We start from the raw sequence: 16,993 nt of genomic DNA, 5'->3' as shown, positions 1-16,993 counted from the left end.
TGAGGATGATGACTATGACGATGAGTAGTTGGTTTCTCATGCGGCCTATCCCTTTTGGCACTTGTTGACAAAGGGGGAGTGTTAGGCTTTGATATCTTGTAATAAGTTAGTTATTTGTCATTTTGTTTCGAGACTTAAAAACCTTTAGCTTGTGTGAACTATTCCGTATGGTGGCTAGCTTGTGATGGACAACTTTATATATATGTTTGTGATAAATGATTGTAGGACAAGTGATGGTTATTTATCTACCTAATTCGCTTGTACTTGTTTATACTTGTGATGGTGGATGTTTTTTGGATGGCCATGTGTTGCTTCAAGTTTTTACTTTGAAATCTTGGCCATCATACTCCTTTTTACTTGTTGTGTAAAATAACATGTCATATTGCATTTCTTTTTACGGATATCTATTTGTTCACACACACTTGTTGCACCCCATGGATTGTAAAATTTAGGGGGAGCTTTTGTCTTGATGTATGCAAATCATGTATAGATAATTCTAATTGAAATTGAAATTCATGCATACATCAAGGGGGAGCTCTTCATAAATTTTATGGTTCAAAAGCTTTAAATTCTTTCATTCTTATAAAAGCCTAAGTTGGTTGTCATCAATTATCAAAAATGGAGAGATTGAAAGTGCATTTGCCCCCTATGTGGGTTTTGGTGTATTGGTGACATCCAAATTAGGGACTAATATAATCTTAATGAGATATGTCGCAGCTATTAGTCCCATGAAAGATTCAAAGAGTTGATAAAGATGAAATGGTATCCCTCAATTCTTGAAGCTGTAAAGGCAGTCGAACTCAAAATGCTCTCCAAAGGTTTTATTTTGTTTCTGAGTTTAGGATCTGCCGCACTATAAAGAGGGATGTAAACTTAGTTAGTCTGAGGAAGATAGAGTGCTCAAGCATAAAAATAAAATCAAAAGAGAGACACTCTAACACTCTACGAGCACATAGAATATTTTTCTGTGACTGTCGATGTCGGAAGTCCCGACATAAGCCGAAACTCTCGACCGTCGGAAGTCATGACTCATGCCAGAAGTCCTGACGTCTAGTCACTTAGCCTGCACGGTGACTGTGGGCGTCGGAAGTCCCGACGTGAGTCAGAACTCCCGACAGTCAGAAGTCCCGACCCAAGTCGAAAGTCCTGACACCTGTGGTTCTGCTGGCCGGTTGTCTGCGCCCGTCGGAAGTCCCGACCCATGTCGAGAGTCCCGACACCTGAAGCGGTGCTGGCTGGTTGTCTAACTGCGCACGTCGGAAGTCCCGACGTACATCGGAAGTTCCGACCATCGGAAGTCTCGACATTTGCCGGGAGTTTTGACATTGACTTGCACGCGCAGACTTCTGACCCTGTGTGAACAGTGGTTTCTGTTAACGTCGGAAGTCCCGAGATCTGCGTCGGAACTTCCGACGTAGATCTGAACGGTTAGATTTCTACTAAGAGTATAAATAGCCCTCTCTTCACTTCTAACCGTTATGGACTCATTCATAGTTGACCTAACTTCGTCCCAACAGCTCCCAAGCAAGAAAGGCACCCCTCTCCTCCCTCCTTTGCTCCGATCTTCAATTCCCTTAGGGTTTTGAGCGAAAGGAGAGTGGATTAAGTGAGAGAATCACTTTGATAAACTTAAGCACTTGATTTCTTCGTCAAGCCGGTTGGTTTTGTGTCTATTACTCTTGGGGCTTTGCCCCTAGCCGGCTAGGCGTTGCCCAAGAGCTTCCATCTTGTGGAAGGGCCTTGGGAAGTTTGTATTACCCTTTGATTTCTTAGTGGAAAGCTCAAGTGATCTTTGTGGTCGCTTTGAGAGAGGCAAGGAGGTGGAATAGACTCCGACCTTTGTGGTCACCTCAACAACGAGGACGTAGGAGCTCATTTGTGGGGTTGCCAAACCTCGGGATAAATGCTTGTGTCCCGTGTGCTTGTTGTTGTGATTGCTAGAGATTACTTGTATTTATTTGTCTCTCTCTCTTGAACTTCATTTTAGGGTATGAATTCGATCTACGGTTTGGAGGCTTTACGGTGTCAAGGAAGTGACCCAACCTCTTCATCAAACCACAAGGAAGTAGGGTTGTAAGATTATTTATCCGCAAAGTTAAATTTGGCACTGCTTTTATAGTTCACGTAGGCGTCGGGACTGCTGACGTTTGTGCCGGAACTTCTGACGACGTCGGGAGTTCCGACCCAAACGCCAGGACTTCCGACATTGACTGATAAATTTGAACTTAGCATTTGCAGTTATTTTTTAGATACGTCTATTTACCCCCCCTCTAGGCATTGTTAGATCCTTTCAGCGCTACAGGTAAAATGTTCAATACATATTCGGTATCTTCTCCAACAATAAGATCCAAAAGAGAATTATTTCTGCAAATGGGTTTTCAGGAGAGATGATGTCCATATTTGGGTTGTGTCTCTCCGGCAACCAAAAATAGGTCTACCGTATAGGTTCTCTGTTGGAGGTTGATTTTGGGTCTCTTGCTACCCATTTTGGGTTTGGGTGCCCATATGGGTTCCTTGTTGGAGACTGTCTGACTAGCCGCGTAGGCCGCCAGTTCCATTCCAGCTGCCCTCGCCGTCTGCTCGCCGCTCCCCTCGTCTGCCCGTTGCGCATCTCCTGCACGTGCCCCGTCCTCCCCCCACCCCACTCGCCCTCGGTGGCCGTTTGTTTTTTCCGCCACACCATGTCCGTTTACGCTGAAATTTGACTTTTATTGATACTTATGCTAAAATGTTGTACGAGAAAAATACTGTTCCATAACTAAAAAGTAGCTCGTCATCCATCCCACATGTCCTATTCTTGTGCGCCGTGGTGGTCGTCGGCCGGTCTTCTCGAGCACGTGCTCCTCGCGCTTCTTCTTCGTGATTCAAGGTGAAAATCTTCTCCTCGCCCGATCTCTTTACGTGTCGCTTTGTAGGCCTATTCCTTCGGTCAAATCCTTCCCTAGAGCTTACTGTATTATTCATGGACCCCGTGCTACATTGTCTCGCTCTAGCGGTTTTATCTTAGATTATTCGATCGAAGGTTTAGCGTTCTTCGTGTTCATGATGTTCTTCGCGGTTACTATTCATGTGACTAGTACCCGGCATTGCTAATCGCAGCCACCACTTGCCCGCAGCCGCAGCCGCAGCCGCAGCCCGTAGTGCACGCTCGCCTTCGCTTTATCTCTTGCGACTTGCGCCATGTCTCTAATACCGTTATCGTCTTATTTTTTTTCAGCATGACTCACAAGAGGGTGTCTCGTGATGATTCCGACTCCGAGACCGATGCCTCCCAGCCGTGTCCCAAGCGCGGGAAGCAGCCGGCTCGCACCTCCAATGAGCAGCCACCGAGTGCCGCCGGCCCTTCGCGCCCTCAGCGCAAGGTCGGTGCCTCCCGGAACAAGGCCCTCGTTTCCCGGTCGGCTTTTGATTTGGACCTACCCAATGAGGGTTTTGCCCTTGAGCCGGTGCATGACCGGCTTGTCATGAAGAAAGGTAAGATCAATCCTAACCCTATTCATGAGCCCCCTCGGTCCAAGGATTACACCCGGAATCAGGCAGGGGTGTTTGACCACAGGATCTGTGATCCAGCTGATGATGCGACTGCTGAGTTCATTGACGATGACCGTTTCCAAAGTCTGTTTCAGCTAGATTATTATAACTCTGCTATCTTGTGCAAGAAACATCCTGTGGTGCCTCAGAAATGGATTGATTGGCAGCATTGTGTTAACCTCGGTTGTCCAGATATGGACAAGGCTCTTGCCACTCTGGAGCGGTGTGGTTTCAAGGATCTGCTCACCATGCAGTATCCTTGGAACACTGAGGTCATTGCTCAGTTTTATGCCACAGTTTGGTATGAGGCCCCATCTGAGGAGCAGCATGAGATTGTTCACTTTCGGATTCAGGGCTGCAACTATTCTGTTTCTTATGGTAGATTTGCTGCCATTCTTGGTTTTGGTCCTGAGGATCTAGCCAAACCTTTGTTGCGGGCTAGTAGTGATGATGTTTTGAGAGGTAGTACTGATGATGTTGATCTCTCTTATTGCTATTATGATCATGCCTCTGAGTCTGATATGTTCACCACCCACAACATGAAGAAATATTATAGATACATTAACTTGTTGGTACGCCAGGCTATTTGTCCCAAGATTGGATCTGCCTCAAGTATTTTATCTAATGTCAAGACTTTGTTGGTGGCTCTCAAGGAGGGTGATGAGCAGTCCTTGCATTTGACTTTATTTATCGCCAGATCAAGATCACCTCCTTTGAGCCCATGAAGTCATGCGCTTATGCTCCTTTCATTATGAAGATGATTGAGATTGTCACCAAGAAGGAGTTCTCTAACAAGGAGAGGGATGAGTATTACAGGCCAGTCAAGATTGATGAGACAGCTAAGAAGAAGAGAGGTCGCAAGCCTAGTAAGCCTCAGCATCAGTCTCCGCCTCAGCCACAGTCCTCAGGGATATGAGACGACTTCCAGAGCCATCGCTGCAGCTAGTCCTCGGACCCGCCCTCGCCCATCCAGGGGGAGAGGCAAGGGTCTTCTCTTGAGGGCTATTAGGTCAGTCTTTGGGATGTGCATGTCCAACAATGAGGCCATTCGGCAGCATCAGCAGTTTGTGCAGGAGCAGTTCCACCGCGCTGAGGTTCAGCGCAAGGCTATCGCAGAGCAGGCAGGTGTTCACTTGTCCCCAGTTCGGCCTCCACCTCCACCTCCTCAGTAGCCCGAGTGGTTCCACCCTCAGTGCCGGCAGGCCTACCAGCAGCAGCAGCCTCCCCAGGACCTCCAGGACCCCCCAGCAGTCCGTTCCCCGGGAGCAGTCCTTTGAGCAGCCCGAGCAGCACCAGTCCTTCTCACAGCAGCTTCAGTACGACCCCCACGAGCAGCCTCAGTCCTCGTCCCACGCTCAGCAGGGTGTAGGCGCCAGCTCGTCCACTGGATGGGCACAAGACACCTATGGTTTAGCAGGTTACCTCTTTGACCCTAGCTTGGACGCTCACTACCCCGCCTGCTACCCTTCGACCTCCGGCGGCCAGCAGCATGGTGACATTCAAGAGTCGGACAACGCTGACTTCGACGTGTGAGGCGCTTCCTTCGACATCATCTTTCTTTTTGGTGTTTGACCCCAAATGGGGACAAATTTGTTATCGTCTCTTTTATCTTAATGGGGAGAAATTTGTTATCGTCTCTTTTATCTTCATATCTTTCTTGTATGGTCGTGGACTTGTATCATTTGTGATGGTGTATGCCTTTCTACTTTTTTGTTGTGTGATATTCATGCTATATGCAACACGGATATTTATGTGACACCTTTGCACACGCATGAAAGCATGTAGTATATGACTTGTTCTTTGCACTTTTACTAAAATTGTGCATATGTGGCTTTTCATGCCAAATTGTTGACTCAAAACATATATGCACATATTTAGGGGGAACTTGTTATATATATGGTTTCAAAACTTATTGATTTACTAGAATTATGCCCCTGCGTTGCAAGGGAAACAGAATAATGCCCGACCACTTTAGCGCGGACTGAGCAGTGGCCAAAGTCGAGGTCAACGAACAAGAAGGTCAACGCTCCATCCACTGTGGCGGACCGTGCCACTTCAGAATTTGACAACAATGTAGGCAGGGTTGTGGAGTATATGGTTTGATACGATAACTTGAGTTTGAATATGTGTTGCCAAAAAGAGGATACTTTGAGCATGTGGTTGGCAACATTATGTTTGTAGCCAATCATTAATGTTACATGAGTTTTTACGAAACACAAACAATTAGAATATAATTTAAGTTTTGATATGAGATCAAAACAACGTAGTTTATACCATAACAACCATGTTTATTATGACCATCTATTATACCATGTTTCCTTTATGTGCCTTGGAATTCCTCAGTGTGGCGTTTAGATACATGGATATAGGGAGTGGGATAGGGAAAGGGAAATGGATGAACGGCTAAGATTAAATGAAGCGTAAAGAACGGATGGCTAGGATATAATATTATCTTTTGGAAGGTGGGATATCCCTATCCCAATCTCCATCCAAACGCCACCCAGAGTAACACACTTCTTTGTGTGGCTTCGAATTCCTCAGAGTAACACACCAATCTTGGCTAATTTGGTTTTGGTTGAGCCCGGTCGGCGGTCGAGCTCCCTCTTGATCGAATCTAATTGGGATCCCCAGCCTATTCGCCCCAAAATTTTACAATTAGTCAACCTTTTGTTTTTCTATCATACAGTAGAATTATGCCCAGTGTTGCAATGGGGAAAAATAACACTAATAAAGGTGATAATTGTACTTTGCTGTCTTTTATGACGAGCGAGGGAAGGAAGTGAGCGAGTGGATGATGGGTGATGAGGATCGTTTCACGGATGAATAATCGCCATCTGGTTTTACACAGTCGGTTCCACTTGAGTACTTGACTTGTTTAATTCTCACAAATTCAGTTTATGACGGACGATATGAACCAGCATCTCAAACTAAACAGCGCGATAGACTTGGATATAGGTTCGGATGGTCCAGCAGACCATCCCAAATGGACCAAATCTCTCACATGGAGTAGAGTGGTACATAGCACTTGTTCATGGCAGTCGGTCAGTGATCAGGAGCAGTAAATCACACCACACCATACATACTCCTACTTGATTAAGCCACCAGCATAAGGCTTTTAGCACTATTAATAAAACTAATCAGCTGATTAGTATCTGTTATTAAGAGAAGCCTGACCTGCTGATGGCGCGATTGATTAGCTCTATAAGCACTAAGAAAGCAGTTAGCGAGGCAGACGCCGCGAGTCGTGACGGGCTGGCCTACACCTTGATGAAAGGCCGGTATGGGCTCTGAGCTTCATGTCCTTGAGGGCAGGGTCCTCGAGGAGGAGCACCTTGTCCCTGTCCCTCACCCCGACCATGTCGAGGTGGTCAGCGGCGAAGCTAGAGCATCAAGGACCTGAGTGCACACTTCATAAGCATAATGATTATCTTGATACAGTGACGGTATATAAACAGTAGAATTGCATAAATTCTTACCAAAATGTTGGATCCGAGATATTAATAGTTAATTCAGATAAACACCCAAAATTTACATGGTCTGCATGACAAAATACATATTAAGCCGAAGTCCTCGATGAGTCAATTACCTATGACAGAAGTACTAGTTAGATGACTAAATATGTCGAGAAAAGACAGATTCAGAACTAAAAAACGATAAAATAAGAAAGTAATGCATCACCTCTAGTATTTGCGATCTCTCATTTTCTTGAAATGATCCACTACAGCAGCATTGGTAACTTTTCTCTTTCTCTACATAACAAATGAGACTATTACTCATGTACTGATCACCCATACAGTTGCGCAAAGATGTTTTCACTATCTTCATGCCTGAAAAGACCCTCTCTCACTGTAGCTGTGGTGACGGGCAATACAAGTACTAGCTTCAATAGCCGATAAACCAAAGGATAGGTAAGATGTTTCTTTGTGTCCACCATTTTTTTGGAAAGCTCAGCAACGGTTTTTATGTTAAGAAATCTATCAGCCTGTCGCACATCACCAATATAAAGGAAAAGTTCAGAATTCAGATCTCTCAATTGCACGGAATCAAAATAACTTGGGTATAACTTAGCTAGGCTTATCAAACTATCCACGTTGAAATCATGAAATGAATCTCTTGGGTTGAATGCAGTTGAACATACTAGCAATTGAGAGGTAGTCTCATTGAAGCGACTATCAAGCTCTTGTAGCAACCAATCAAAGACTTCATTAAAACAATCAACTTGAAAATGATGCTTGTTGGTAATTCCAGATTTTTTTTCTTGGCCTAGTTGGATCAATGTAAGGCTCATCCATTTCTAGCTTGGAAATATCATGTTCATCACAAAATGCATACACTTCTCCAAGTGTTTGCTCCCATCCATCTTTTCTAACCTTATCCAAATGGCTTTTAGTAGACCTCACACAATTAACAGCATTCACAATATCTTGATCTTTCTGTTGCAATGCATTTGACAAGACATTTGTGATAGTCAAAATGTTCAACATGAGATGCAAATAAAAGACAAATTCAAAAGACTGGAAGTACACAAGAACGCCCCTTGCCTTTCCATCCTTGTCCTCATTTTCCACAAATTCCAACACTTTGATAAGTGTTTGGAACAAGTTAACTAGACTTCTAAGAGATTTATAGTGAGAACTCCAACAAGTATCTCCAGGTCTTTGAAGACATTGTTCTTGATTCAATCCTGTCCCAGTTTCAAGTAACCCACAACCTAAGGCCTTACCAACTTCTTTGAGATTGATGTCTCTAATCATGTCCCTTCTGTTTGAAGATCCACCCACCACATTCAACAAGGTAGAAATCTTGCTAAAAAATTATGCAATGCATGTATGCTTTCTAGCAACAGCTACAACCACTAGTTGAAGTTGATGAGCAAAGCAATGGACATAATATGCACTACTATTTTCTCTCATGATCAATGATTTTAAGCCATTGAAATCACCTCGCATATTTGTAGCACCATCATATCCTTGGCCTCTCACTTGCTTTATGCTCAGCTTGAACCTAGCAAATAGAGAATCAATAGATGACTTGAGGTTTGCAGAAGTTGTATCCTTCACATGAACAAGCCCAACAAAGCTCTCCTGTACAACTCCACACCTATCAACATATCTCAGCACCATAGCCATTTGCTCCTTGCAAGAGACATCTCTAGACTCATCAACTAGCAAGCAGAATATATCTTGCCCTATGTCTTCAAGTATGGAATGCAAAATCGCATCTGCAAAACATTTAATGATGTCTTTTTGTATGTCGGAAGACACCAAAAGACTATTGTATGCAGCATCAACTGTTAATGCCTTGGCTAAAGCCAGACCATGCTCAGCTAAGCACTGATAAAACTCTCTATAGTTCCCTCTATTGTAGGATGTCTTTGACTCATCATGACCCCGAAAAGGCAAACCTTGCTTTAGTAGCAATCTAGCAGTATCAATCGCACCATTATGCATTCTTAGAAGACTCGAGCTGTTTGCGTAAAGCAACATCAATGTGTTGTTCTTTTTGCAACAAAACTTCACATTTTTCAATGCTACATTGTGAGGGCTGCCAACTCCACCAACATGCTCCTTTAATCTATCTTTATTATTCCAACAATTCCAACCATCTACGAAAGATGACTTGTAACCAGCTCCATTCTTAGTAGGGTCTCTAAACAAGAAACAAGTAAAGCAATATGCTTTATCAGTGGACTCGTTGTACTCTAGTCAATTTCTAAATTCATCAAACCATTCCGGATTAAACCTTCTACATTTTGCTCCAATCCAAGTCCCTGGAAAATCAAGAATGCGAGGTTGACAAGGCCCATTTAGTAGATACTTTCTTCTTACTGAATCTCGAAGATTAGGATGATAAGCACGTATATCTTTCCTTTTGTCTGGATCAAATTGGATCTCCTCCTCCCAATTGATTTCCTCTGGAGCTGAAACACGAACATTGGTTTCTTGTTGATGAGGTTCATGAGAAGTATTAGCATTGCTAACAGGCCCCTGATTGCTAACATCATCTGGTGCTTTCCTTTTCAACCATATGTCCATAAGCTTACCTACTATTGCACGTTATTCCAAAGAATTAAGTGAGAGAAAAAAACAAATATTTCATTTGATCAAAGATTCAAAGATGCAGAAGCTTACTCGACATGAGCTCCGGCGCGGCAATCCGGTGGCCGTGATCCGTGAGGCATGAGCCGTGAGCGACGTTTTTTCCCTCGCGATGGTCGCAATTTTGGGCGGGCAAAGCGACAGCCTCGCCCACTCTATCTCTCCGCTTCGTAGTCGTCGTAGAGCTACAGTCACAGTCAAAGTTTCTATGCGAAGGAAATGATGCGTCATGCGTTCAGCATTTAGTCTATTTCCTAGACATGGGCCGACCGCATGGCAAGATTGGCCTGCTTGTGGCCTATGAACGCATCAAACATTGTAACACCTCTGGTTTTATGAGCTCGCTTAGCACTGAGATTATGGCCTGAGAGATGGATCTAATAAATATAGTGAGTTAGCTTACTTAAATGCCTATATGTGTTAATGAAAAATCCTAACGCGAAGAGTAGAATAAGTAGTTTTAAAAAAATGGCACGCGTATCTTATATGACTCACTTATGTAGTTAAGAAAAATTAAATGAGTGTTGTAAGTTAGTTTATTTTAGGTGAAAATACGCTAATGAGATCCTAATATTAAAAACTGTATAAGTTGTTTTAATTGTTGGCATGAAAAAATAATTTTTATAAACCAAAGCGTAATATAACTTAGGATTAAAAAGTGCCATTTTTGGAGGATTATTTGATGCAAAATAATTAAACAATGTCTACATATTTTGTTTCTATGAGTTAGTATAAAGTATGGGCTACTCACGGTAGGTTTGTTAGTTGAAATCGACAAGGTTTAGACCTTTTAAAAATTAGGGCAAAAGTGTTAAGGAAGGTTAGTCTAACCGAACCTTTGAGTTCTCTAAGTCAGAAATGATAATGGACAATGCTATTTTGGCACTTAAAATCCAATAAAAATGCCTAAACACTAACTTCATGTTTTCGCACAGTTGGTTGCATCAAAGTGAATACTTGGGTAGGGTGTAGTCCCCGAGTGGGTTGGAGTTCTCGTGGCGTCGAAAGAAATTCTCCAACATCACTAGAACGCGTTGTGGTCAGGTTTTGGCGCTCCGTTCATGAATCAGCGCCAAGCTTGACGAACCTATTTTGGCATGTCTCTATCTCTCTCAATAATTCCTCTAAGTTTGTGTTTGATGCTCCTTGGGATAGCCTTTAGGACCCTCTTGAGCCTTGGCAAATTGGTTTGGTCTCAACCGAGCTGGTTTGGTTTTGGTCGGAGCTTTAAAATTCGTGCACGTCATTAATAGCAGCCGCTCGGCCGGTGTTCGCGGTCACCGTGTGCACACGCGTGGCGGGCGCTAGGCTCGGCTGTTGCCAGTTGCGGTTTTCTCCTCGTTGCCTGTGCGTTGTCGTTGTCGTGTGTCGGCCGACGCCGCGGCGCGCCCCTCGCCTTCCTGCGCCCTCGTGCTGTCCTAGCCGCGCTGTGTCGCTGGGCCGTGCGCTGGGCCAGGCCAGTGCCTTGGTGGTCACCATCGGATCGACGTGGCGCTTACCCCGCCCCTCGTTCTACCTAACGCGCCAGTCTATGCCTTGGAGCCCTGTCGTCGTGTCTCAATGGTGTCCCGACCGCAGAAGCGATGGGACGCTTCCCTGCCTTGCCTTGCCTTGCCCCGCTAGACACCATGGAGAGCTCGGCTCGGGTTCGGTCGCTCCGAGTTAAGAGCATCGCGCCAAGTCTCCTGTTCGTCCGTTGTGTGGACTTGCTTGTGTCAAAGCCAGTGACAAGTGTTGGTCGTCAAGTCTTCCGCCCTCGCGTGTGTGCTTCTCCATGGTAGGGCACGGCCAGAGCTCGTCTAGCCGCCCTCCTATTAGCTTAAGCTCTGGTCCTCCGTGACCTGATTCTTTACGCCAGTAGGTGGCTCTGGAAGCCCACTAAGTGCTCCGTCTTTCCCACCCCCGGCCAAGGGCTATCGATGACCAATTGAGCATTTTGTCGTCGTGGGCCATGGTCACCGCCGTGACGGGGAACTGGGAAGATAGGTAGGATTGGAGCGATAGAAGTTCGATTGTTTGAGACCATAAACTCGCATTGACCCCCTCCACTTGGTGCTCGTGCTGTTTTGTCCAGGAGGCTCACCATCGACGCGGTGATGCGCCGGTGCCATGCTCGGCATGCCGCCGTGAGGTGCGGGCGCACATGGCCAGCGCTGCGGAGGCCATCTCCGACTTAACCATCACCTCAATCACGTTCGTTGTAAGTTGTTGATGCTCAATCACCGCCCTTTTAGTCTGTTAGTGGCTCTAGCTTGCCTGAACTCTCGCGCCGCCATGGTGGTTGGTCCACTGCCATAAGTAGAGCGATAGAAGTCGTCGTTAGGCTCCCAACCATCACCTAGGAATGCGCACTTAGCGGCAGGCAGAGGTCGGCTCCTTTATCCCCGTCGTAGCGAGCTTCGTGTGCTCAATGCAGCCGCCCATGCCGCTGGTCGCCTTGCCGACGAACATGGGGTAGAGCAGGGGTCTCCCCGTGGTGAAGGCGGCATTTTCCTGGGTCCTTAGTGCAAAGCTCTTCTCTGGTGCAATAGTGTTCCATAACGTCGTGCGATATTCTGTGAAGCTGGGGGCTCTTCTACAATTGTGCGGGTGCGCGCGTGGGTTTCTCGTCGCGGACCGCTTGTTGGGCCGGCCTGCTACGCGCACTGCCATTTCCGCGCAAGCCGCCTGGGCTGTTGGACCGAATCAGTTGCCGCCGGCCCTTTTCGATTTCTAAAGTCTTTTCTAATTTAGCTCTTAAGGTAAACTTATAAATTCAAGGTAAAATTGTGTAGATGTTCAAAAATTGTGAAACCAATTTGATTAGGTTCCTAAAATCATGACCTATCTGTAAATGTATTTTGTTCACTTAGTTTCATAGAATTTTCAAGAGTAGACTAATTAATTTGAAGCACTTAAAATGGGTAAAACATGAACTTGTAGGAATTATTATCATAAATTGGTAGTAGTACTGTTCTTGAAATTTTTATAGTAGATTCCTAACATTATTAGGTGCTCACTATAATTTTGTAGCTCCATAGGAATTAGTTTGTTAAGGTAACTAAATGAGTCATAGTACGAAAATATACATTTAATCAATCAAATGTCAAAATAATTAGGGAGTTTGTAGAACGAAAACATTTTCTGGAAACGACCCTCACTTGACCACGTGGATACATGGCTTAGTATGTTAGTCATTAGAGCTAGCTCGTTAGCTTACGAGACGTAATCGTATTTTAGGGTTGCGGATGTCGTTGATTATTTACGTCCCTACGTTGCATCCACGTATTTCATGATAGGAACGATGTTGGATCGCGGAGTCATCGGGAGTAGCGGAAGCAGATGGATCATGCCACCAAGATGAAATCTAACTTGGTTATATCTTACCTAGGCAAGTTCTGGTGCATAACCCCTATTATTCTGCACTTTATTTTATGCTTGTGCATTAAGTTTAAGAAGTTGAATGAAACCCACTTGTGTGTGTGTGTGTATATATATATAACCTATGAGTTTTACTAGTATGACAGGATCGTGTATATTGCTATGCTACAGGACTTCGATAGAAGTCGAGTGATTGCCTGTCACTCACGAGAGATAGAAAATATATTATTGTTGTTATTATATTACTATCACATAGAAAATATATGAATGATAATTGGAGACCGAGCGAAATGGTACTGGATCTAGACTTGGTTTGGCATTCGAGCGAGTCTCGGATTGCGCTTGTTCTACCTGTGTCGGTTAAGGACCGTCCGTTGCATTGGATTCTAGTTAGGTCACAAACTTATTATCCTGAACACATACTTGTTTATGGGAGCAGGAAAGGCTCGTTGCTCTCTTGTCGTGGGTATCGGCTCTTTTTGGACTGACTGATTGGAGGCGGGAATGGTGGAGGTCTAAGCACTACACTGAGTCCGGGACTCAGGTGTGGGGGCTTGGAGTCCAAATTTGGACGGGACCTGGACCCCTTGACAGGAGAGTGGTGGTTGGTCCTGCTTGTGCATGGGGTACAAGCGTGGCGTGTGTTTCGGGGTACCAGTTGGGCACATTGATTCGCGAATCGCCGGGTAATTCGGTATGACTTGTCTACAGTTTAGCACCGTAGTAAGAACTGAAATATGAAAGGTGGTAAAATGGTTCTTATTGCTTACCACCTGCTTGAAAGTAGCACAGGTGCTTACATAGAATGGTTAGTTAATGAACTAATGATGACTGCGAATGAAATTGAATATAAGAATGCACGTTTAGTAATGCTTCATACAGATGCAATAAACCCACAGGCCAGATAGCATTGTATATCCTTGGAGTCTTTTCTTTTCTTCTGACGGGTAAGTCTTGCGGAGTACAATTGAGTACTCAGGGGTTGTTTTACCCTGTTGCAGGTGACAGGAACATGTGGAGCTGACACTTGTGTGTGGAAACCTTCTGATGGGCTAAGCGAGGATTTTCTTAACGTTGCGGACATGGAGTTTATTTGAAACTTTCACCCAAAATGTTTTACAATGGAAAAACTTATAACCTGTTACGATGTATATAACAGATCATCATGTTAATGTTTGACTTGTCATTAAATGATTTTAGTTCCGCTGAAACTATGATAAAATGGTTATATTCCGTTGTTATAAACAATAAATATTATACTCTGATGTTGCACGGAAAGTGATGTAAGAAATGGCAAAAATATTGTAAGCTTTATTCTCCCATTTATGATCCTATTAAAAAATATGGATTTTCGGGTTTTCCCATGGGATGTGCTCGACAGAACTGTCTGGTGTAGCTCACCTTCAGAATGCTTAGTGTCTAGTGGAAGACAAACGTCTCTGTAACTGTGTTATTTTTTACTGTTCTGTCACAAACATAGACTCACAGTGGTGCACATGTCTGACCCAGGGTGACACACAAGAGGTAAAATTTACTTCCTGTTAACTTGTATTTTGATTTTGTCCCGGTGCCGGTGCACTCGGGTCAGCCCACGTAGCTTCGCCCCCGGAGGTGGTCGCCGTCCTCCCTCTCCTTGTCCCTGAACAGCAGCCTCTGCTCCCGTGGCTTAAGCCCCGTCACCATGGACAGCACCGCCTTCAGCTCCTCTGCAATCGTTTCGCACGGACACACGTTAGATCTCCGGGCCAATTTCTCGTATTTGGTTTGTTTTTTTTTTCCTGATGAAGAGTGAATGAAACAGTTGGTTTTAAAAAATAGCAAACGCATGCAATGCCATTGTGCACAGATTATGAAGGTTCCTTCCGCTCAGGTGCCTTGTCTGAATGGTTATGTGCTGGCAAGCCAAGTCCTAGGTGGCTTTATGGAGTTGTTGAGGCTTGAGGGTGACTTGGGTGACGACTGACGACACACTCACCGCACATTTTAGGGCCTCTTTAGCACGGTTTATGCCGGCTTCGGTTTCATCTATTTTGCGTGAAGCCATTTTGTAAACTGACGTTAAAATGAACTAGAAGCCGGAAAAACCCAGTTTTTCTGGCTTCATCGGCTTTGGCTTCACCGGTGAAACCGTTTTGGATGAGCCATGTCAAAGGAGGCTTTAGTGCTGATGTATAGGTGACTTCGGTAGTGGACACGTGCCAATGGGCAGAAGAAATGCAAGTGCCTGGATGGCAGGATCTGGCTGTGTAAACTGGGCGACAGGTGAGTCAACTGGCATTGGCAGCCTGTTTTAGTCCTTATCAAAGTTGATTCTTAATAATTTCAGTTTCAGTATTACTAGTATCCATCAGGGGCCAAATTGCAGCTGAACATTTTTTTGTCAGTGTGTTGGATACTTGCATCTAGAACTAAACAACTTACAGCCTGTTCGTTTCGGCTTATACGAACGTGGATTATAAGATGAAACAATATTTTTCTCTCACACCAAACCAGCCAGCAGTACTTCTGGCTTATAATCCACGATCGTTTCAGCCGAAACGAACAAGCTGTTAGCTAGTACTCTGCAACCAGCTTATTGTAGTTGTACCCAACCTATGCAGAATCATAAGGATACTTGCATGCTAACCGTTCCAAAGCCTTCATGGTTGTTACAGGTGAGCTTTATGGAATATTCATCTTTTTATTAATGGTGTACTAATAAACTCTTTATTTAAGTGATACTAAGTCCCAAAAGCAAAAAAAAAAATCATGCATGGTCAAAACAACTTTCTAGGACACGCACACAACCAAACTCAGACAGCAGCCGAGCAGGGCTCTACCGAAAAATAGCGAGCAAATGAGAAGACACAGACGGCCTGTTCGTTGGTCGAATTTTGATCGATAAATCCGGCTAATGCTAGTTTATTGTGAGAGAAAAATATTATTGACTGACTGATAAGTTTTAGCTGAAACCAATAAACGAACAGACTGAAAATGTTTAGGTTACTGCTCACCAAAAGTGCAGGTAGCCCCGATGGAGACGTCATGCCAGGAGAAGCCGGTGGCGACCCTGACGGTGATCACCTCCACGTCCGGCCGCCCCTCCCTCTTCTGCACCAGCATCCCTCCGGGCCTCACCTCCCACTCAATCTACCCACAGCCACGGCCACCGCTGCCGACATCCCCGCCGTCGCTGCTGCTGCTGCTGCCGCCGGCGGTGCTGCCCTTGGAGGAGCTCCTCCTGAACAGCTTCTTGGAGCACCTCAGCTTTATCATTGTGGCAAACTCGCCCAAGAGGCTGCTCGCTCCAGCCGCAATGGAGAGCGAGGAGGAGGAAGTGGAGCAGTGAGTCACGCTGAAATGGTGGTGCGGCCGTAGAGAAACTGAATATGTCACTGTGTATATATAGGGGAGGAAATTAAAGGAACAGGAAGAAAGGGCCAGCAGGCCGAGGCCATGGCAGTGCGTGCACAGGACAAGCGAGGGGTGTGTGTTTTCACGGACTAAATTTTAGTCCATGTCATATCGAACGTTCGGATGTTAATTAGGAGGACTAAACATGAGTTAATTATAAAACTAATTACACAGATGAAGACTAATTTACGAGACGAATTTATTAAGCCTAATTAACCCATCATTAGCACATATTTACTGTAGCACCACATTGTCATATCATGGACTAATTAGGCTTAAAAAATCCGTCTCATAAATTAGTCGCAATCTGTGTAATTAATTATTTTTTAGTCTATATTTAATACTTTATGCATGTATCAAATATTCGATGGGACAGCGACTAAAATTCAGTCTAACGAACCAATCAGGCCAGGAGCGTGTGTTCGTTACTTCGTTGAAGAAAAAAAAGGTTCTGGTGAGTGGTGAGAAACTGAGAGGGGACAATAGGACAGGCCAGCGACGAAGCCAGCGGGGGGGCTACCCGTGCTCCAGCCCCCCCTACGGCCATGATTTACATGGAGCCCGGGCTTAGCCCGGGCTACCGCCATGAGGAGGAAGAAGAAGGCAAGGAG

The 16,993-nt window shown here is 44.9% G+C and overlaps 1 protein-coding gene and 1 pseudogene across 1 annotated transcript; one reads left to right on the top strand and one right to left on the bottom strand.

Moving 5' to 3' along the window:
• Positions 1-16,316, bottom strand: part of LOC136493238 (BAG family molecular chaperone regulator 1-like) — a 31,247-nt pseudogene extending 14,931 nt beyond the window's left edge.
• On the top strand, positions 2,801-4,447 carry LOC136493811 (uncharacterized). The gene is made up of 3 exons (XM_066489952.1): positions 2,801-2,869; positions 3,218-4,172; positions 4,289-4,447. Exons 2-3 carry the CDS (start codon positions 3,219-3,221, stop codon positions 4,445-4,447), a joined length of 1,113 nt encoding a protein of 370 aa, XP_066346049.1. The 5' UTR covers positions 2,801-2,869; position 3,218.
• Positions 16,317-16,993: the final 677 nt, after the last annotated feature.

The sequence above is a fragment of the Miscanthus floridulus genome, chromosome 11 (genome assembly GCF_019320115.1).
Source record: "Miscanthus floridulus cultivar M001 chromosome 11, ASM1932011v1, whole genome shotgun sequence".
NCBI lineage: Eukaryota > Viridiplantae > Streptophyta > Magnoliopsida > Poales > Poaceae > Miscanthus > Miscanthus floridulus.
The sequence above is the reverse complement of the archived record's forward strand: the minus strand, read 5'-3'. Positions and strand labels throughout refer to the sequence as shown.

Coding starts and splice junctions, on each gene's coding strand:
- LOC136493811 (XM_066489952.1), top strand. CDS start 3,219: ATGACTCACAAGAGGGTGTCTCGTGATGATTCCGACTCCGAGACCGAT. Junction 4,173..4,288: donor CTAATGTCAAGACTTTGTTG/GTGGCTCTCAAG, acceptor TTCATTATGAAG/ATGATTGAGATTGTCACCAA.